Source organism: Chlamydotis macqueenii, chromosome 11, assembly GCF_036417535.1.
Source record: "Chlamydotis macqueenii isolate bChlMac1 chromosome 11, bChlMac1.mat, whole genome shotgun sequence".
Classification (NCBI taxonomy): domain Eukaryota; kingdom Metazoa; phylum Chordata; class Aves; order Otidiformes; family Otididae; genus Chlamydotis; species Chlamydotis macqueenii.
The window spans coordinates 2,849,478-2,871,884 of record NC_141566.1 but is presented as its reverse complement, the minus strand read 5'-3'; the positions used below and the strand labels follow the sequence as shown (position 1 = coordinate 2,871,884).

The 22,407-nt window shown below is 43.2% G+C and overlaps 1 protein-coding gene across 1 annotated transcript; it reads left to right on the top strand.

Annotated features, from left to right (window-relative positions):
- The first annotated feature begins 1,423 nt into the window (after window positions 1-1,423).
- Window positions 1,424-22,072, top strand: ZDHHC15 (zDHHC palmitoyltransferase 15). The gene is made up of 12 exons (XM_086756524.1): window positions 1,424-1,729; window positions 4,680-4,706; window positions 6,490-6,584; window positions 7,735-7,855; window positions 8,694-8,763; window positions 9,368-9,400; window positions 10,475-10,595; window positions 12,553-12,685; window positions 13,926-14,052; window positions 15,024-15,133; window positions 19,438-19,520; window positions 20,141-22,072. The coding sequence occupies exons 1-11, from the start codon at window positions 1,612-1,614 to the stop codon at window positions 19,479-19,481; spliced, it is 999 nt and encodes a 332-aa protein (XP_086612650.1). The 5' UTR covers window positions 1,424-1,611; the 3' UTR covers window positions 19,482-19,520; window positions 20,141-22,072.
- The last annotated feature ends 335 nt before the right edge of the window (window positions 22,073-22,407 follow it).

The window sequence follows — 22,407 nt, the reverse complement described above, 5'->3', positions numbered from 1 at the left end:
GCCAAATTTCAGGTTTTGTGTTAAAGAAAGGGTTTTGGCAGCCTGGAAAAGAGGAGAGTAGGGACTGTATAGACTATGAGCAGGGTAGAGAAAGGGTTAAGAGAGCTGTTGCCTTATTAGCAAACAAATTCTTTGAGAAAATCAGAGGTTGTAGATCATCTCCATCTGAAAATATTGGAAGAACTAAATATGGGATTACAAATGTGGTCTAAGGATTTGTAGATGATGTCTAAATTCAGAGATTTGGGCAGGAGAATGGCAAATGTGGTGCCTATACTGAGAGAGAGCAAAGTTGATGGCAGCAGTGCAGACCTGCAGGTTTGATACCAACAAAGTTTTTAGAACAAATTCTGAAGAGAAAAAAAAAATGAAGAACAAAGAGGTGGCTGGAAAGGGTGGTAAGTTACACCAGGGTTTTATCAGAAGTATGTTCTGTTAGATAAATTGCTCTCTTGATGAGAAAACTAATTTGCTTAACAGGGGCAATATAGTAGTGGGTTTAATTAACTGAAGCCTTAACTCAAAACACATTACTGATCGTGGATTCCTACAGGAATTCAAAGGGGGTTGTGGAGCAGACTGGGGGAGCAGGTGGTCTTTGTTTTTTTTTTTCTTCTTTTTTTTTTATACACGAAATGCTGTGTTATCAGGTTGTTGGAGGGGATACTCGTTTTGTTCCACAGGTTGTCTTGAATCTGATCTTCCCATGAATATTTACTAGTAACCTTGGTTTGCACTTAGGAAATTGGAGAGCAATTCAAAGCTGGTGTTGTCAGTGCAGAGGACAGGATCGTCCTACAAGAAAAACAAGATAAGCTTAATAGAACAAAGTACAAAATTGTGTGATTACCCATAAAAAGAGCTTTTTTTTTTTTTCGTAAAGATTCATCAGTCAGAGAGAACGCAGCAGAAAGACACGAGTGCAGCAGACACGTGAACTGCCACAGGGACGCTATGGTAAAGAAAAGGCTCGTGTGGGCTCTCTGTGGGGTGTTTCCAGAAGAGACAAGGGCAGCTGGGTACCGGTGTGCCAGGGACTGGTACTGAAGTCTGAACACCCCAGGTTGAACGTAAATTAGGGCCAGTAGTGAGCTATTGTGACTTGTGCCTATGTAACTGGGAAATCCAGGAGCGCCTTCAGCCTATTTCACGGAGACAGATCTGTCTCAGAAAAGCAGCGTGTTCCACTTCATCAGATGGTGGTGAGAGGAGCCAAGGTGACTGTGTGCCCACCTCTGGGAAGCCATTTTGGTAGGACCATGGCAGCGCTGCTACGCGTGGGTCAAAAATAGAAGCGTCCCACAGCCCAGGGCAACCCACGATCTGCAGCGGCTTTCCGCGGCCGCCGACCAGCCGTGGGTTGGCTTGGTGAGCCCGCGGAAGGGCCGGTGGCCGCGCTGGCCTGGGCCGAGGGCCCCGCCGACCCCGCGGCCTTCGCCGGTCACCGGGAGCGCGGCCGGTTGAGACGGTGCTCGCGCTCCTGGCGCCCGCGCCGCCAGGGGGCGCCGCAGCGCCCGCCGCGCCCAACCCCGCCGCTGCCCGCCAGGCCGCTCAGCCGAGCTCCGAGCTCCTCCCGCCGCTCAGCCCCGCGCGGCCGGGCGGCGGTAAAAGATGGCTCTGTCGCGGGGGCTGCGGTGCTGCCAGCGGGCGTTCGCCTGGCTGCCCGTCCTCATCATCGCCCTCGTCGTCCTCTGGTCCTACTACGCCTACGTCTGCGAGCTGTGCCTGGGTGAGCGGCTGCGGGGCAGGCTGGCGGGGGTTGGGGGAGCTGGGGCCCAGGCCTGGGCCCGGCGGGCCGGTGCTGCCGTGTGCGGGTGGGAGCCCCGTTGGTCCCGGTGGTTCAGGTGGGCACAGCGGCCGCAGGACGTACAGCCCCCTGCACACCTCCGGAGCCTGGAGGAATTCTTCTTCCTCTTCTTCTTCCTCTCCATGCCGGAGGAAGCTGTGGCAGCTGCACCCAGCTGGCCCAGGGCGGCCTTGCTCAGGTGCTGCCGGTACCTGACGCTGTCGAGGCCGCAGCCCACGCGAGACCTGGAGCTGGCGAAGCCGCCCGCTGCTCTCATCCCCCTGGACCTGCGGCGGGCACACCCCCGAGTGGCCAGCTGGACAGGCGGGAGCACTTCATTGCTGGCCGCGTCCGTGATGGGATTAATTAGTGAGGGGTTTATGGTCTGCCGGCTTGTTTCTCCCTAAGATGTGTACCCTGGCTGGGCTGGCTGGGTTCTTTTAATTTAGTCACGAGTCCGTGGGTTGTATGCCCTCGTGTCAGCCAGGGGAAGTGACCCTGGTGAAGACAGGGAGATTTATACCCACAGTGAAAGTTCGGATTTTTGCTGTATGCTAACGTTCTGATGTGATTCTGGTTTGAGCAGTGACAAAAACCAGTAGATGCCCTGCATTGCAGTCATTTTATTTATGTTCTGAAAAGGAAAAAGAACAGGTTACATGAAATCACGCTCATGAGTCAACTTGTTACAGTAGCATGGAAAACTGTACATTTTAGAAAGAAAATATTTGGTGCTGTCTAGTAATTGTATGGTTAATGTAGCAGTTTAACTATTTAATAAGTAGCAGCCTTTCTTGTGTTTATGATGTTCTGGTCTGGTGCGTGTGCATAACCCGTTACTAGAAGAAAGGATTGCTGGGTTGGTGGAGGTGGAGAGAAAAGCTGGTAGCTTGGACGTCCAAAATTGTGAGGAGGAGAATGCGGCTCTTTGTCTTCAGGACACTGTAAGCCAGATAAAGGGAGCCCGATTTCTCAGAACGGTAGTTTGAGATGCTTCTGTGAAAAGAGCTGCCTTCTGGTACTGCATGGCAAATGCAAATCAGATTATTATTTTTTTTTTAGGGTTGCCAGTGCAGTAAGACCTATTGTTTTCTCTCAGTGGGGACTAAAATGAAATGCAGCTTCTTTGATCTGTTTTAATTGGCAGCTGTGCAAAACCCCCAAACACTTAATGACGTTTTATTCCATCTCTGCGATTGTGGGCTGTTTATTTCAAGAGTTCACGTGGAATGGTATTTCCAAGGTGCATGTAACTGTCAGTTAGACCACGTGACAAAAAATTTAGAATCTTTTCCTAAAATGCTGTAAGTCTTTTGAAGTACGCTTTGTTTGCAGTGCTGTGCAAATTCAGTAATATTTAATACTGGTTAATTCCGAGTCTCAGTGCAGCTATTAGAGAAGACTCTGCTGGTTTAAGTGGGGTTTGGATTGGGCCTGTGTTCTTCTGCAAATGTTGGTTAAGCTCGCAGGCGCTCATCTCGCTGCCTAGAATCACAGCTTAAAATCACTCCTTTGCCCACACCCATCTATTTTTTTGCCCCATCTTTCTTTCTCATGCATTTCATTTGTATGTGGAGGAGGTTATCTGCACAGAAGTTGAAATGACTAGATTATTATTTTAGGATTTGAACATTAAGTGTTGGCACATGCAGTTACTTGCAAACCAGCTCTCGGGACATCATCTCTCTTCTAGATTTCTAACTTAGCAAGGCTTTATGTGTTGGCTTCTTGATTCCTGTGCTGATTTACATTTTCCAAGTTTATTACTCAAGTAAGACGACAGAGTGAGTCTTGAAGAGCAGAGTCTCTTTCCAGGCCCTGGCTGTGGCTGGAAATAAAAGGCTCCAATCCCTCAATCACTTCTTTTTTTTCTGTACAGCCTAACAGAGTTACTGAAGGGGTCACTGCTGATATGTGTGATCTCTCGAATCTTTGAGTCTTCCAACAATGTGATCTTATTTTTGTAAGATGACTGTGCTTTTGGCAGATGATCTGTGGCCGTTAATTTCCTTTCGTTCCTCTGTTCCTCCAAGGAGCGGCACATTTCAGTTGCAACCATTAGATTCAAGGCTATGGACTCGATACAAGGGGTCCCATCCCATGAACGATCTTTGTCTTCTAAGCAATATTCTCTCAAGATATGACAGAACTGCTCCAGTCTTTATTCTTTCTGTTGAACTTGGATAATGGCTTTTAAAGTAATGGATGGATTTTAAAATAATCAGTAGAAGGAGGCATTGAGCGACGTACCCTTTGCTGAGTGCTCTAGGTGGTTCTGGTAGTAGGGACTGTTCCTACCATTGTGGTAAAGTAAGGAGGGGCTGTAAAAAATCTGCTAGTAGGAGGTGTAAAAATAGAGTCATTACGGTCTGTCCTGTGTTGCTGAGTAGGCCAAAGCTGAGACAATTTGTAATTTTTTATTTATGCCGATGCAGAAATGCCTTGGGACATGATTTACCGTGGGGGATCAAGACCACCTAGAGACTCGTACAAAGCAGGCCGCAAGGACATGCTGACATGCGCATGCATAGAGGTGCTGCTTGGGCAGTTGCTAGAGGAGCCCTCATCATCTTGTCACATCACTGTCACCAGTGGATTATTTTTGTCATGTTTCTGTTGTACAAACATGAAAAATATATTTTATAACAAGGGAAGACGCAGTATAAGTAACAGTTACTGAACATCTTGTTGTGGGTGTCATTTGCGTGAGTAAACAAGGAATTGTTATGGATGCTTTTGATTTGATGCCGAACTGTGGGCTCTCCTTGTCTGTTGAATTTGAAGTTTTGTTCCTAAAACGGCTGTATTTCAAATAGAAATGTGATTTGTCACAGACTTCTCTGGGAATCCTATCTGCTCTATAGACATATGGTTTTTTTTTTTTCTTTTTCAGTGACTCTGAGCAACCCTGTGGAAAAAGGTATGTCCGTTCAATTTACCGTTTGACGTCCAGTCCTTGTGGTAGTTAAAATGTCAAAAATCCTTTCAGACTTTTTTTAAACTTACCTACCCTTTCAGTGGTTCCTTCCTGTAATTACACAACGATGAAGTATGCGGCATGCATTGTTAGACGCGCTGTAACTTTTGGGTGTATTGGGAAATGCCCCTGTTTAGTCACAGTGTAAGCAGAAGAACATGAAAAGGTTTTGATTCCTTTTACTCTTTCAGAACAAACTATGTATGTCTATTTGTATACACCCATGCACCTTTTCTCCCTTTCTGTTTTATGTTTTCAGAGCTGGTTTTACAAGCTAAACAGAAAAGACTAATTCTGTGGCCTGCTTTTTTTTTTTTTCCCCCCACTGTTTTATTTTATCTTTCAGTGGAAGCTATTTTAAATGTTTTATTGTAGGGAGGCTTTTGCAAAAGATTTTTTGCTTGTTTCTGCTGACCACTAACCACATATAGAGTGGTAACACAGTAACTTGCAGTTACTACCACAGATGAGTTACAGCAAAGGTTTCTGTGTCATTACTATTTGGCTTGAACGGTTCTCGGATGCGTTTGGTAGTACAGGCTGGCAGATGTTGCTCTGAGGTCCAAGGCGCAGCGTCGTGAGGTTGCTGAAGGAGTTGGGCAGAGCGGCAGGGTCACTTGGTCAGACTGTTTCCACCAGTGCTTTGTTGGAGGCCACAGTCACCTTCTAAGAATAAGGGGTTAGTGGCCATTTTAGTATTCCTCCTCTTCTTTCCTGGAGGTGTTTTGGAGGCATCTGGCCAATACAGGTGGCTTCTTACCTTTGTTTCTTCTCCCAGAGTTAAGAAGGATAGAAGTAGATGCAGTGGTTTTCAGCTGGGAAATTGTTCCAGGAAGGACAGTGCCAGCTGATACCTTAAGGATCCTTCAGATTGCTTCATCAAGTAAATTCCACTAGAGAACTGTCCTAATATTTGAATCTGTTACAGAGAAACTGTAGAAAGCGTGATGTTAATGATTATTCAGCAGAAGAAAGTTGTTAGCTGCCTAATCTGTTAGTGCATCTCCAGGTCAGCTTCCTCTAATATGCTGCTGTATTGCTTTATCAACAAAATTAAACCTGTTGCAAGATTTATCTCCTTACCTATTAATTGAAAAATGACTGAGCTCCACCTGCGTGTAGTATAAGGATAACATCTCAAACAAACTGAAGAGCATAATACTGAATTACCATTGATTCACAGATAGACACGCAATCCATCGCGTTCCTGTGAGGCGTATCGGATCATTTGCCGTCTCATTAGAAAGTCTCAAAGCTCTGTTTGGTCTTTTTACCAAAAAAACAATCAACTAGTTTGTGTAGCTGAAGGCTGGCTGTCCTTTGGCTTTCTGAGCCACAGTATGCCTGCTTGTGCCCAAAGGCTTTGAAATAAAGGTCACATATTGAAATGAGATTACTCTGATGCGTGCTGGATTTCATGTGGTAATGTCGCGTCGAGTGGATTACAGTTCTTTCTCGGTAATCACAAGACCGATTTTGCCCAATTTGAGGGATGTTTTCCTGATTTGTTTTATTGTATCAGCTGTGGCAAATCTAAAATATGTTTAATAAAAGATTGGATTTTTTTTTTTTGGTGATGTGTAGCTGGTTGGTACTCTAAATCTTTTTTTTTTTTTCCTTTTTTTTTCGTCGTTGTGAAAGATTGGAATTATGCCCATCATGAATGAAACTTTTGCTTAAGAAATCATTGCTCTGCTTCTGTTTTTTGTTTTGTTTTGTTTTTTAGTGGCCTATCTTATAATATTCCATATTCTCTTTGTGCTCTTTGTGTGGACATATTGGAAGTCTATTTTTACTCTCCCGATGCAGCCAGGAAAAAAGGTAAGAGTCCGAGCGCTTTTCATTCATTGCAGAACTAAAGCAGGGACGCTACACAGAACTCAAAAATCCTTCAGTCTAGTTGATCTGGATAACTGATCAGATTTAGCCACTCTGAAAACCCTTTGACTCCCCAAAGAGCAGCATTTAAATCAGAGATGTGTTAACTTTTAAAGCTGCCTTTTCAGGTGTTCCAGGACCCGACAGGATTTCTCATGTTGAGAATCACAGGACTGATAATTATAAACTTCCATATTTAGAGTGTCTTTGATCTCTAAGCGTTTAACAAATTGCAAGCCAAATCCTGAGCGCCTTCCTTAACCTTACTGGAGTCTCCTGAGTAAGGACCTTCAGTTTTGGTTATAACTCTTCATGGAAGATGTTACAGTGCAGGTGGAAACGGGCTCGTTTGTAATGGTAGTGGGGTTTCTTGATTGTTGTGCGTATGTGAGCATTCAGTGTTCCCCCCAAGCCCAGCGTTGCCTGCTCTGCTGCGAGCCCTTTGCCAGCTGGAGAGGACTCTCTGTCGTCGTTACGTTCGCTTCATTTGTCAGACTCTTTCTTGTGCTAGTGAGGGGCAGAACAATAATTTTCCTTTTAAACATGCAGAGATTCTTCTGTTGCATGTCTGTGACATTGAGGACTGGATTTTTGGTGGGGTTTTTTTGTTGTTTTGTTTTACCTCTTTGTGAAATACTCATAAAACCCTGTGTTTGGAGCAACAGAATGAGGATGATGTTTGTGAGACATTCCAAATATACAGGGCTGTAATCTGATCCTCATTAAAGAATGTAAATTTATAAATAACAACTAATCCCAGTTTTAGAAATCCAAACTGTGGCTGCAGGGAGGTTCTTGCTCACAAGGGAAATGCTTATTACGGTTAGTAATCTAAGGCAGCAGTAGCAGCAATTCCAGGAGGTTGTTTTATGATCCTAATTTCACTTCTGCATTTCTCCTTGATGTATCACACAGTATTCTGGCTGTCCAGCACTTACTATCATCTCTCTTTGTCTTCTTAACAAACACATTTTCACATTGGATTAATCTCATTAGGAGGAGTGGGAGGTAAAAACGTTTCCAAACTTGCCTGTATATGAAATATTATCTGCTGCCTGTGGGTAACTACTCCTCTCGTGACTTCTGCTTCCAGTACCACATGTCCTACGCTGACCAAGAACGGTATGAAAATGAAGAGAGGCCGGAGGTGCAGAGGCAAATTCTCGCCGAAATTGCCAGGAAGTTGCCGGTGTACACGAGAACGGGGAATGGAGGTCAGCTAAGCAGAGAGCTTTGTTTCCCTAAATCTCACCAAGCAGCTGAAGTAGCAAGTGCTGGCAATGCAGACGATCGTGCCAACCAACAGCGCGTTCCTAATGCCACAGCGTGCACTGAGTAACTCTTGTGCAAATAATTCTAATGCCTTTGCTCTCAGGTTTTATGTTTGGGAAAACAAAAAAGCCTCAAACGCTTCCATTCATCTTCAGTGGAGCACCAGGTGCTGCCTGTGAGAAGCAATGAGTTACCCTCTGTAGTTACAGCTCAAAAGCCTGCTTGTGTTGCCCACGGTTAGTAATAGTAACAGAACGGCAAAATCTGGAGCTGTTCTTACGGAAAATGGAGTCTAGCTTAGAGATTTCTGGACCTTGTTCTGCGATTAACTGCAGACTGCACTCCTTTGAGCTGCAAAGAAACCCATGTTCCTGCATAAGCAGGCATACTGTGGCATCCTCTGACCTGGGCATTTCTGTCAGACAAGCCAAAGAATCCTGAAGTAAAGAACTGCTGTACGGACAATTATCCAAATGGCATGTACGTGAAGTCTGAGGAGATGTGGAAGCCAGAGGGAAGCGTACAGTTTTGTTTTGTTGCTTTTAAGCTGGTTGTGTGCTTTGCAGTGAGGATTGTTCCCCACATCTGCAAGCCTCCAGAAGAATTATGAGCGTTGCTTCTCTGATTATGACCTGGCAGCAAAAATCAGCTGCAAATGCACTCATCTTTTGCAGCGACAGAGGCAAGAATATGAACAGTTAGGAAATGAGCAGAATATTACTCACATGTGCAAAATGAACACTTTTCTGTTCCTTGGTACTAATGTGTCTTTGATTTCAGGTATTCGATTCTGTGATCGATGCCAGCTAATAAAACCTGACCGTTGCCACCATTGTTCTGTCTGTGCTACGTAAGTTACTGGATTGTTTTCCACTGAAGTGAATACGGTCACCATGAAATCATGCGAACGGGCTGGTCCTTCACGTGTGTTTTTACAGTAAAGGCGCCCAAGTACCAAGTTCCAGCTGCAGTCAGCAGTGAGTGTCCGTATGTGACAACATCAGCAGTTGTGTTTCTGCTGTTTGTGGCCCTGAAGTGCTTGCAGTTCCCCTACTTGCAAGTGCATCAGCATTAAGTTGCTAGGAAGCATGCCATCTAGTGAAGATTAACTGGTTAACCTAGACAAGTTAAAATAAAATATGATATTGACTTTTAAAACTTTTTGAAAATATTCCAGGCCTTTAGCTCTGATGTTTTGCAAAACTTTTAATCGCTCCAGGGGAGGAATAATTTTAGTTTCTTTTTGTCTTGCAGAGTATCAAGGACTTTGACCTTGAAAAAGTAATAAATGTTGTCTCTTAAAATGATATCTACCTTAAAAAATTCAAAGGGACAGTATCATCATCATGTAGAAATCTCACTAAAAAAAAACCAGAAGCTTTTGCTATTGGTCTGCAGTTGATAGTTAAGTACCAAATAAAAATGTTGCATTTTTCTTTTTCCTTCTTTTGCAGATGCGTGCTAAAAATGGATCATCACTGTCCATGGTACGTCCACGATACTGGTTTGTAGAGGCTGTTTAAATACATTCCTTCCCCAGAATAGTGTCTGTACACCTTTCATTGCAGATAATGCATCTCAGTGCAAGGAAATTTATAAAATAATTACACTGTGATATTCCCTGAAATGTTTGGTATTTTGAAAGACAGATCACTCATGTTTATTTAACAACTATGTGTAAAAAAGCTGTTCTATCGATATTTAAAATCCAGCTGCTAATTCAGTCTTTGACTATTATTCAGATTTTAAGGAGACTTCAACTTAGCCTTTAATTTTGGACATGTAGTCGTTCCAGCATGCAGCTGGTGGTCGCTTTCAGTAATAACATTTGCACACAGATTGTTTCTGAAATGACGCCTGCCACTTGTGCGTGGTCAGAGACAGTTTGTGTAGAATGGTCTGTGGATGAATTAAGTTTTATACGTTTTGGGAACTGCTGCCACTAAGTTTCTTAAACTACTCCTTTTTAAAAAAAAAAAAAATTATTTCAGAAATCAGAAGCAACACAAACATTTCCCACCTGAACCTCCCTGGTAATCCTAAATTTAGAGAACTTTTCAAACCTCAGCTTGAGACAAACACCTGCTATTTTGTCTGCATTCCCTTGTTCCTTTTTAGAGCTGTCCTGCGCGTGGAGAATTGCAATCAAATTTGGGTTTATTTGTTTGGCCTGTCAGCAAACCAGCAGTGGTGAATCCAGCTCCTGAGTTTTGCAAAGGAACAAAGTAACACACAGATTCCAGATCTGATTGCCTTTGCAGACAAAAACAGACCAGAGCAGTTAGAGCCTGCCTCTGTGACAGATTTACCAGTGGCACCGGCTTGAAAACACATTCCAAAAATACAAACTCTCCTTTGACTTGGCATAGCAAGAAGTCTTCAAGTGAAAAGCAAAGGCTTTACGTGCATTTCATTTTGACCAGCAAGGGGAGCTGTTTATTGAGGCAATTGTCCTGTACCATGAAGAGGCTTAGTAAAACAAACAAAAACATTGTAGTATTCATTGTGTTACAACTGTGTGCTGTACATATCCTGATTTCAACTTTGCTTTTGTTCTCTAGGGTGAATAACTGCATTGGATTTTCTAACTACAAATTCTTTCTACTGTTCTTAGCCTATTCTTTGTTGTATTGCTTGTATATTGCTGCAACAGTCTTCAACTATTTCATTAAGTATTGGACAGTAAGTTGTGAAATCGGTTACTTTTTCATATCCTGTGAGTCTCGTGGGGTTAGTCACTCTTGGTACTTTTTGCTCTCAGTCACTGGAGGGTCTGCATTCCTCCTGCAGGGTATTCCTGTGCCCTTCCTTTGGGTGTAACCGTAGCACCATTTCGGTTGGGTAACTCCCGTTATATGTCTGAAACGCACAAAGCGAGAGGCAAACAGACTTCAGGAATTGCAAACTGTAGAGTTAGCTGCTGCCAAAGAAGTTGTATCCTTTTCCTGGTCTTGTGTTGGCACGTACGGAGTCTTTGGGAACTTAGCACTGCTTTCTTAGTTTGGAAACCTCAAATGGCCTTCAAAAGAAGCCACGCTTCACTGAAAGAGAGCCCAGGGTTGCTCTCTACAAAAACATGCTGGTGCTTTTTCAGTGCACGTTGGGTCCGTGAGAACTCATAGCACTGAGGTCAGAGGTGTTAGGGGGACACCACCACTGGAGTTACGTCAGGCTCCTGGACCTAAACGTGGTAATCTTCCCAGCTGCAGATAGAGCTGCTGTTTTCTGGCCATATCTCTGAACTTCAAAAAACCCCCAAGTTCTACCGGTGACGGAAATAATTGTCTCCTAAGTAGAAATTCTTAGCAGTCAACATTTGATGCTTTGAAAGTGGCTGCAAGAACACCTCCTATGTATTTCAGTCCTCGTACAGGAAACCATTAATTGTGGCTGGGTGGTGTTCTTTTACGTTGCTTCCTGAACTGCCTGGCCATATTCCTTTGCAACTTTCTCTGGATTGTTGTCGTAAGGATTAGATCTATTGCCCTTAGAGAGAGAGAGCAAGCAAGGGAAGGCATAGAATGCAGATCCGGGGGGTGCTGTCCTACCGTTTACTGCAGCTGATAGTTTCCAAAATCTCAGTTTCTGGAAGAGTATCTGCTCCCTTCTCTCCCCTGCTACCAAACTAGAACTTCCTGGCACTGATCTGTGCATATGTACTGAAAAGGAAAAAAAGGTCAAAAAACCTTGTTCGTTTTCTAATCCCCACATGAGTCCTTTCTCAATTTATAAGTTGACTGCAATAAAGCTCGCTCCTCGCTCAGTTACTGATTATCATTCCTATGCAAGCAAGGCCAATGAACAGTTCCAGTAGGAGACCGGCCTTTTGTCTTCAGTTTTTTAGGTCCCCTGTGCTGCTAACTCCGTGTGACTGAGTTCAAGTAGCTTAACTTTGCTGTGCGTTAATTGATTCGATTTGTGTGGGTTTAGTGGCTCATCACTTCCATGAAATGTCTCTGAGATGCTCGTGGGACCCTTGCAGGAATTGTTTCTGGTGCTAAGAGAGGCACCGAGACGGGAGCTCTGTGGCTGCCTACGTGGGATGGGCAGAGGCTGAGATGTTTTTCCTTTGAGGAGCCCACCGCCCATCTGCAGGTGCGCGCTTGTGAGGGCCTCTGGCACTGGACTCTTCTGCTGTAGAAAGAACTCAGTGTTTCCTCTGCTTCTAAGATCCCGCTTGGCTTTTAAACTTCTCCCAACCGTCTGTGTTCAGTTCTAACGCTGCCCGAGTGCTGTGGCTGCAGAGGCCAGGTTTTTTTGGCACGCCTTAGCTTGCAGGAGGTGCAGAATTTTAAGGTACGCAGGGGAAACTCAGCAGAAGGCAAACAGGGCTTCCAGAGCCTGTGCCTGCCCGCTTCCCTGTGGGCACCGGGCGTGTTTCTGGTGCCCAGGCGGGAAGCTGTGGTTGTACCGGCTCCGTTACGTACAAATAGTAGCAAAACCTGGCTTTCTGCTTTGGTTGCAAGAGGGGAAATGAAGGAGATCATTTCTTTGTCTCCTCTTGCTTTTTCTAGCAAGGTGTGACTTCTGTGTGTAAAATTTAGAACTCCCAATAGGAGTTCCTCTCTCTAGGAACAAAGAATTCCTAGGGTTTGGTTTTTTTTTCTTACCACTTGTTCTGTGTTGCTTTTCTTTCCAGGGTGAACTGACTAATGGACGTTCCAAATTTCATGTCCTTTTCCTTCTCTTTGTGGCGGTCATGTTCTTTGTAAGCCTTATGTTTCTGTTTGGCTACCATTGTTGGCTCGTCAGTAGAAACAGATCTACTTTAGGTAAGGCTCTTTGCGTCTTACTTCTTTAAGTAGGATTCCTTAAACGTCCTCTAAGGAGGAAAAAAAAAGAAAAACAAAAAAAAGAACTTTTGTGTTCTACTTCTTTACGTTCCTGCTGGCTTATGAGGGGAGGAAGATTTCAGATCTTTGCACAATGCTGCAGAAAATTGTCACTTCAGATGAGCTGCACTTACTAGCTGGTGTGACAAAAGCTCTTTGTTAGAGAAGCAAGAGCCTTAAAGTGTTAAAGTCCGATTACAGAAATGTTCTGCATATGTATAACTGCATTTGCTGTGAAATGAGGGTAGCTTTTCAGGAATAATGGTTCTTTATGCTCGTATGCTGGAGTGCATCCTAAAACAGCTTAGTAAGGTTGGGAAAAACAGTGTCCTCCTCAATTGACAAAGGCAAAGAAGTTATGACTGTAAAACCCATGAAATGAAAATCTGAAGCAGAATGATTTTGTTGAGTGATTTCTTTGTCTTTCCGCAGATAAGTGTTTTTCAACTTTTAAAGCTTTTTGGATAATTTTTGTAACAAAACACACACAGCATTAAGAGTTTAAGCAAATATTCAGATTTTGTATAGTTACTAATTTTAAAACTCATTTCAAGGGGCACTGAAGCTCATCCACCACCTTAGGCCCCCCCTCACTAAACAAAACCACAACAGTCCCAAAACATCAGACCTCTGCAGCAGCTTAGCAGGTCGACAGAATTGTTTCTAGTGCACTCTAGGTTCTCCTCCCCTCTCTTTTCTTAGAAATTTTATGTCTCACCATAACAGAGGGTCTGTTTGCATATGTTTGTTCCTAATGCTTTTTCGTTATATCATTAATGAATGAGGCAAGTTAAATCTCCAGTGCCACTTCTGAAATATGCATTGAAGAGCAGCCTACTTAATTCTGCAGAATTAGAAATTTCTACCTGCTGGATTTCAACAAGTCTCACAAAAAGATCTTTTAAGTCTATTTGCTGGATTAAACAAACTGTTTATAGCTTGATTTGACTGTTCCATATGGTTCAGTTGCAAGACCAAATTCCTACCTTCAGTTTGGAAGCCTTTACAGGCTTGCAAAATGAAAAAAAAAATGGTTATTTTCGAACTTTGTATCTTTGTAATGCTAGTTCATAATCTGTTGAATCATGTTGTCTTTATATGGCTACAATATGCACAATCCTCTTTCAGAGTATTTGGCATTGATTTTCATTTTTTTCACTGAAATTGCATCTGCGTGCAGAGGCTTTCTCAGCTCCAGTGTTTCAAAACGGCCCAGATAAAAATGGATTCAATCTTGGCTTTGTAAAGAATCTTCAGCAAGTGTTTGGAGAAGAAAAAAAGCTCTGGTTACTACCTATTGCCTCTAGGTAAGTAATAATCAAGTCAGTGCTAAAAGCTGATGCAATTAACTGAAGGGACTGACTTCTGATTGTCTGGTACAGCCTCATGCGTTACGCCTGTTATTGTGTCTTGGGCTGGCCGCTACTGTGCATCATTGTGAATGCACCAGCAAACATCATCTGTGTTAACGCTGTACGCAAGAAGTCTGGAAGGGGAAGGTTTCTGGGGGCTAAACGTGCTGCGCAGGGTGTTTGAACTCTGCCAGAACTCCTGTGCACGCGTGGATTGGTGTTCACCTCAAAGATGCTGTTTTCTTATCTGTCAGACTGCTCTGCCTGAATCGGAGTTTATGTTTCTTAATAGAGGGGAAAATGGTCTTTTGGCTCTTAGACCGGTAGTGAAGTACACTGGAATTTAATTCCTTTAGTAATTGGGCACAATTTAAAATAACTTCCTGGCACAATAACGCACAACTTTTTCAACTAGCAATGTCTAAGTCTAAGGCCCAGTTGCGTCCCTGCTGCCGTCTGTTTGCCGCTCTTACGTATAGTTAGAGGGAGCAGATCAGCACAGAAAGCCTTTCTGGCCTCGAACGGCAGCGTTGCAGTGCTGGTCAGGCACGTTACCAGCCCGTGTAGCCATGGCAGGGAGAACGCTCGGGATATTTTCCTTGCGTAAGGATAGAGCAGCGGAGGAAAAGGCACTTCAGGTAGTTTACAGGTCCCCTGCTGGATGTGAGGGAATACAGATTTGAGCTTTTATTCTCCAGAGATCTTGAAGGAATTGAGGACCAAAACTGCTCCCTAGTAAAATTTGGTATCTGAGCTGCCACAAAAAATAAACATCGCGTTTGTCAAAATTTAAAAATAATTTTAAGTAAACCTAGGAAAAACAGGCAACAGAAAAATTTGTTTGCAGATAAAACATGTAGAAATTGCAATCCTTCAGGGTCACTTGCTCCTTTTTACACTGTCTTTCTCTTCCTTTTTCCATGCAGCCAGGGCGATGGACATTTTTTCCCAATGAGAGCTTTGTCTGAAGCTCGGAATCCTCTCCTAGCAAATGAAGAGCAGTGGGAAGATGATGGAATAGATGAAGAGCCTCATGGTAAGGTAACGCTAAAGGAAATTAGTTGTGTCTTGACGTACAGTGACTAACGGATACATTATGAGAGCTAATCAAATAAAAAAGTGGTGTTGGCTAAGTCACTGGGCAGCTCTGACTTGACTAACGAACACAGAATAAAAATAAGCCCTACTTAAGAGAAGTCACCTCTTTTTTTTTTTTTAATTTTTTTTTTAAGTAGCTTTTTACATGCAAGTAAATGAACTGAAAGGTTGTTAGAAGTTACAGAGAGAAATTGAAATTTCCACAAACTGAGGAAACTGTACTTATATGTAAATGCTGCTGCGCGCAGTACACTTAGTGGAGACATAAAGCTGTGCCTGCAGAAATGAAAAGACTTAAGACTTTTTTCAAAGTGCATTTATTCTCTGAGAGTTTGTGAAGACATGCGTGCAAGCACCTGAACGCAGTGATCCATTTAGGAAGCTACTTTATACCGTGCTTGTTCAGCTTTATTGCAAGAGTAAGGAAGCTCGTTTGGTTTTGGTGCTTGCCTAGCTGCGCGCAGATCTCCGTAGAGGAAATACGTGTGCTGAGAGCAGTTCTAGGTGAACCAGCGTGTTTGTACAATAGACTTGATCGGTTTGTGAAATGTAAGCATGCCTTTTGTGCTATGGACGTCCTCTTAGAAAAAAGCACTTATATGTATAGCCATTCTTTGGTGATTTTTATTAGATGGACCCAAAATCAGTTTAATGATTCTTTACTCTTACATTTCTCAGGTTGAACTTGATTTTTTTTTTTTCCCTTGAATATTTACCTCCAAGCTATACTGGAGAATACAGTACATATCAGAATATCAGGGTTCACATCAGAGGCCTGTTACTAGCTCTGAGAGTTCTGAAATTCTGTACATTAAGCGTAGGCTCATATTTTATCCTGTGGAGCAAGGATGCCATCCACAAGTTCCCTTTAGAAGAAATATGATAACCTTAATCTGTTCAGTCTCTGGGTAGGTCTTACCTGCAGCTGTGTGTTCAAGTTATTCCACTGCAAAATAAACAGTCTGTGTTTTTTCCACGCCACACCCCACATACTGCTGGGAAAAGGTGCTCTTCAGGACTTTGTGAGTAGGACTGAAGAGGCTCATTTCAGCTCTTCTTCAGATTAACTGCTTTAATTAGTTCGTATCTGTGTGTTAAAAAACTACCTGTTCTTCCTATTTTATTTTATACATTTTGGTAGTTATAAGGTAACACAAAGTGGCTTTAAAAATAATAAAATAAGGCATCTCTGTGTATTGTTGGGGATGCTTAAAATAACTCCTTCAGGGATGAGTCAGAACTTCTTCCAGTTTCTACAAAGTATAAATTCTCTGCATAAATAATTAATTCTTAAGTATGAAAATGTTTGAGATTATTTTTGCCCATATCAGACCCCAGAATCTGAATCCGGAGTTTATATGAACTCCTGCAATTTTGAGTGCTTACAAAATAAAAATTACATTTCCAGGCAGCTGGAGTGACAAAACAGGCTGAACACAGGCTCTGAGTAGATGGCTGGCTGTTAGTATGTGGGTCTTGGTCCGTGATTGGAGAAGTTTTAATTTTTTTGCAGTGGCTGTGAGGTAAAGGTGAGAACTACAAATGAAAGAATGCCCTAGAGAAGGAGATTGCGTCCTTTGTGTGGCTACAAATGAGTGATGTGGAACTGGAATTCAGCTTCTAGAGCAAACGTTGGGGAAAAGCCACTTCCCTTTATTTTTCTTACACACAGGCAAATCCGCCTTTCAGCTTCCAGTCTGAAAATCTGAATTTTGCAAGAGGAAATCCCACGTGGAGTTTGGGGGCAGTGTGTGCGGTTGGGAGGAGAGGAAGCTGACGCCCTTCCCTGGATGCTTCTGTGGCCAGTGCCGCAGGACTGCCTTATTGCAGTCTTTTGCTTCCACCCTCATTATTCCATGTCTGCATAAAGCAGGGCATTTTTAAGCCCCCACAACTGCTTTGTCTAGGTCCTGGGATTTACAATCCCCTTATCCACAGGGTTGTCCCTTTTTCTGTGATACGGATGTTTAAATCTGCCCTTTCTGCTTGAATTTTTTTTTTCTTAACCCTAGCCTTGCTAAGGCTTCTGTTGTTTAGTGTATGGATAATAATTGTAGGGAACCTTTTGTTTCATTTCTTAGCCAGAGACTGAAAACATGGTAATTTGCATTTTTTCCAGATTTATTAATGCTCATCCCTTATTCATAGGCATCTGTTTAATGTGTCTAGCCAGAGAGCTACTTCAAATCACATGCTGGCAGCTTATAAGGTTATCAGATTTTTCAAAGAACTGATCTAGCACGTATCTGACGTGTTGGTCGTGGGCGTGTCGGTTCTGGGAATGCTTGGACTCTTTGTCTGGGGGAGCGTGGGACGGGACAGCCATTTCTGTACATTTATAGCAACATCTCATCTCTTACATTGATTTATTCATTTAATCATGTGCTTCATTTAACCTGGTACAAAAGGCTTCGGTACGAATCAAATCTGTCCCAGATTCTCTTATCTTCAGAAGTTTGCCATCTGTACTAAGTACATCTTTCCAGCAGAAAGCGGCATATCCTGAGTAATAGGTGGAAGCTGATGTCTCTGTAGGTGTGACAAAGCTTCAGGTGTCTGAAGGCACGGGATTGGAATTTAAATTCACATCGATAGGAGTCGTAACTAAAGGAGCTTCACATCCCCGACTAATAATTGGCGTAGCAGTCCTTCGAGTAGAGAACTCGTCTGTTGTGACTGTAGGGATTGAATTTCTGTCCACAGAGAAAATTAAAAAGCTACCGACGTGTCAGAGGGGAGCAGAGATTGCTCAGACAGTAGAACGGTGTATTGGCCAGTCCAGTAAACTGGGGCAAAAGGCTGGGCTGCATCTCTGGGTTTTAGGCATGACATAAATGGTTAAATTGTGTCTGACGGAAAAATACAAAGTTAAAGCAGTGCGAAACCCTGCATCAGTGACTGCTAAAACTAAATTAATTGGTGAATATTTTTATAATAATACGGTTTTGTATGTGGATCATACCCGCAGCTGCTAAATAACTTAGATGAAAAAATGATATTCCATAAAAGGCTGGTAGTGAAATTTCAGCGAGGCTCATGTCCCAGAGCCAGCGGGTCTTAACGTATCCTTTTATCGGTTCCCTTTGACGTTCAGGTAGTAAAGGGCTGTTCTCTGGAACTTCCCATCTGAATAAAAGGATTAGATTTAGCATGGTGAAATAGAGGTCTGTGCTAATAAATATGAAAATAACCTGATAATGGAAATAGCGCTGATTCTTTTCATACATAGTAAGGAAACAAGAGGTCTAGGCAAATGTATTTATTGTGTCTGTATCATTGAGTGGTAAGGGGGAAGTATTTGCTTTTTGTTTTTCTTTCTTTACCTTCACAGAGAACACTCATTTGGAGAAAATGAAAGGAAGTTCTGTGGCAGATTGATTTTTGACACTGCTTGGTGCCATTCCTGCATTTTCACTGTCAGGTCTTACAGTGAGCTCTGGGTTTTAAAACTGAACAGTGCGAGATCTGTGTAAGATGTCTGCAGAGCACTGCGGTTTTGAAATCCTGGTTTTAGCAGGTACAGGAACAACTCTAGAAGTATGAATTTGGGGATTGGATCTTATTCCTATAGCTGCCACAGGTTTTAATATATTTTTTTTTTTTTTAGTAGAACAGTATGTTTCACTGAACGATGTTTTGCAGGTGGGGAGAAATCCAGCATGATCACCTTCCTGTCTCTCAGGCAGGCTGTGAAGATAGATGGGTACATACAAGTTGCCTTGAGTTTCTTGGCTTTTAGTTACTGTAACACAGTTTTACCGTAGAGCTGGTTCATTAAGCTTTGGTACCCTCGCTCTCATCTGACAGAAGGGTTTTGTGAGACCGTGTTGTAGGCTCAAATGAAGGTTTGCTCTTCCTTGTTTTCTCACCACTCCTTTTCTTTTTTGTAAGGCATCAGCAAATGAAGTGCTCTAAGCTTAGAGTTTTCAGATTCCATCTTGCACAACAGAAGTAAATCAGTATAATTTTCTAACCAGAAAGGCCTGAAGTGTTCCCTTAAAACTGAAAGATTTTTATTTGTCTTTCTGGCTTTAAAGCTTGTGACACAGTTACAAAATAGATAAAACCAATAATAGAGTGACCTCTGTTTTAAAACTGCTGTTCAGTTAGCTCTGACAAGTTGTTGTCTATTTTTATTTGGAATGATTCTTAAAAACACACTCCCACGCTTGGTGAAAAATATATTCTCTGTGAGAAAAACAGATTTAGTTACCTCTGACTACTTTGTTTTTCATTCTGTAGATTCTGGTGAAGCTTCATCCCTTGCCATAGAAAAGGAGACATAGCAGTTTGAAGATGCACCAGTACAAAGCTTGTTCAGAAAGGTCAGTATTTCTTTTTTCGTTACCTTCCGAACAGCCGCTCTGCAGGGAAATTGGTAGGTAAGGTTGGGCAGGTTCTGGCTCTGACAGTGGCATTCCCCGCAGCGCGCGGGCAGAGCCCTCTAACGTGCTGAAGGCTGCGGGTTGCAGACCTTCACGTGGCTTTGGAGCAGCGCAGCTGGGCTGGCGGGATCCCACCTAGGCCCCTGTGCCCGCTGAGGGCAGGGAGCCTCTCAGCAGCGTTGCGCTGGCGCGTCTGTGCGTTGAATGGCTGTATTTTGTGGCACAGCACTGTGATCCACTGCCTAGCGCTGCTCACAAATAGGGCTGCTTGCGATTTTGATAAATGGGCTTCTTGCATGTTGTAGATATGGTGCGTATTCTTGCATATTGTAGATTGTGGTGATTCCATTTTCTTCCACCAAGAAAAACACCAAAATATTTTTTCTGTCGATAGTCAGTGAGGACCACGTACTGCCATTGTACCAAGGGAGTGAAAAGCAGCATTTTCCCTGTCGTTCTGCAAGGCTTCAAAACGATGCCCAAAGTCAAGATGAGACAGCCGTCTGGTGCTGATCAGATCAGTGCTCATAGTTGCACGTTTTTCTTTATTTAAATTTCAGCTTCCTTCTCAGGAGTCAACATCCCTTCTCTTGGCATGGACTTCAGTTTTGAGGAGCAGAAAACAAGCGGATCTTCAAGATGAGAAAACATCATGAAGTATCGTGTGACTGGAATGTGCATTCTAGAGTGCTTCTCCAGAAATCCTGCTATCCAGATGTTTAAAGGCTTTATAAGTTTAATTTATGGAGTGAACAGAAGAGTTTTATAGAGTGATTCTGGCCAATCTTCTTTGGCCTGCTGTCTTTATTTTATAAATAATATATATTTTTTATTCAGAATAGGTAGAAAGTACTGATTCGAGGGCATTTCCAAAGGCCTTTTCATTTTGCAAACATCAGGGACTCGAGTTCTTGAAATTCTTCCAAGCCATAATATTCTTGGGGACGGTATTTATTTTGAGACTGATTCTCCAGGCTTCTCTGACAAATGGCATTTTCTAACGCGTTTAAAGTTCTGAGTCAGTTCAGCTCATGAGACAGACCCAGTTAAATTTGGCACTGAATTGATAGTTGGATGTAAGTGCGTTGAAAGAGAAAATGCTGAACATGCATATATACATGTGCAGCTGTGTCTGAAAATAAAATACTCGCATCGCCGGTATCAAGATTCAAGAATATTGTGGCCATAAATTTTTTTAAAGATTTTTTTAGGAGGGCGTAATTGTCTTAGAGTTTGAGTTACAGTGCTCTTTAAGCCCAGTCCTACTTGCAGGCACCTAAAATGCAAAAGAGAACTTCGGTCTGTGTTAAATCCTAGGGCTAAAATGTCCGAATTTGCCTGGTAATGGAAGTATTAGCAGCTCACTCCTGGGTCAGTGTGTGATGGAAACTGCTGTGCGTAGAGTCAGAAAGGAAGGTGTAAATTTGAAACACGCGAGTTGGAAATGTGCACCGAAAGCGCAGCTCCAGCCGGAGTGTCTGGAGTTGACGCTCCACAGGGGTGGTTTCGCTCCCGTAATGCTGAAGAGACAATTGATGTATTGAAGTTTTTTCAGACTTCTTCCTAAGTAAATGGATTGAGCGGTGGTTTAAAGGTTTTTCAGCACTAAGGGGCGATAGGATTGTTTCTTTGTTTTGCTCCATTTGCAGTCAGGGGAATGTATCACCGGTTCTGCTCTGTGGAATGGGATGCGGATTTGCTGGCAGGATTATATACATTTTTTTAGACTTGAATCTTTTTTTATTTGCATGATTCAGACCTGGCAACTCCATCGCTCATGTTTGAATTAGGTGCATGCATAAGGTATTAGTATACTGCCTTTAAGATAATTTGTTTCCATTTTCTATCCCGGCTTTGTGTTTGTTTTTCAGCCCATTTGTGTTGACAGTGACTGCAGCAGCAGTTGTGCGTGTCATGGGAAATTACCTGATAGGTATCCGTTTGCTGACAAAGGCCTTGCCTACGCACTGAATCCTTTTTTCCTCTGTTTGCTCGGGTGCTGCTACCGGTAGAAATGTGTTGGTGAGGCACAAGAGAGTGTCGCAGAGATTTTCTGTCCATAAGAGCAGACGTTTAACCACATGCTATGAACTGTGCCCTGTGAACAGGTATTTTATACATCAGCCTCTGTAGAGGTGTAGAGCAGGCAGCAACCCCTGTAGAGTGTCTGACTGCTGAAGCTGAGTTGTTAGGACTCAGGGAGGGCTCTCCCATGCTTGGCATAGGCTCCTCTCTCCTCAGAGTGGTGCTGAATACTCTGAATGTTCCTGCTTCAGCCACTGGAACTGCCTCTGTGGGGTGGTTCTGTCACCAAACAGCGCTGAGGGCTGAAACATTTCCTGTCAATCTAAACCGGCATTTCTCATGCTAATCCTGCGGTGGACCTCAGGCTGGGTTTGATGAAAGATGGCAGTGGAATTAACCACCTCGTTTCTGGCAAAATGTGTTCTGCAGGGGGATCTTGAGAGGAGGATGTCAGCTACACACAGTGGGAAATGGAGGTGCTATTGGTGCCTTTTAAAGCTCTCAACTCCTTCTGATAAAACCAGGGAGAGGAGTTGGTGACTTCCTGTTCCATTCTCTCAGCTGAAACGCGTTTTTCAGGTAGGAGCGTCAGCGCTGTGCCTGAAGCTGTGTGAGTTTACGGGAGTTTCCTGAGCAGGCTCTGGTCTTCTTTCTGGATTTGGTTCTGTTTCCAGCCGTCACTCTGTCGCTGTCCTTTCTCTGCCCAGCAGCAGAGCTGCCGACGAGATCTGCGGGCAGTAGCCCTGCCTGCTGTCCAGCTGCAGCACTGTTCGTTAGGTGGTGTACAAAATCCATTTCTGTC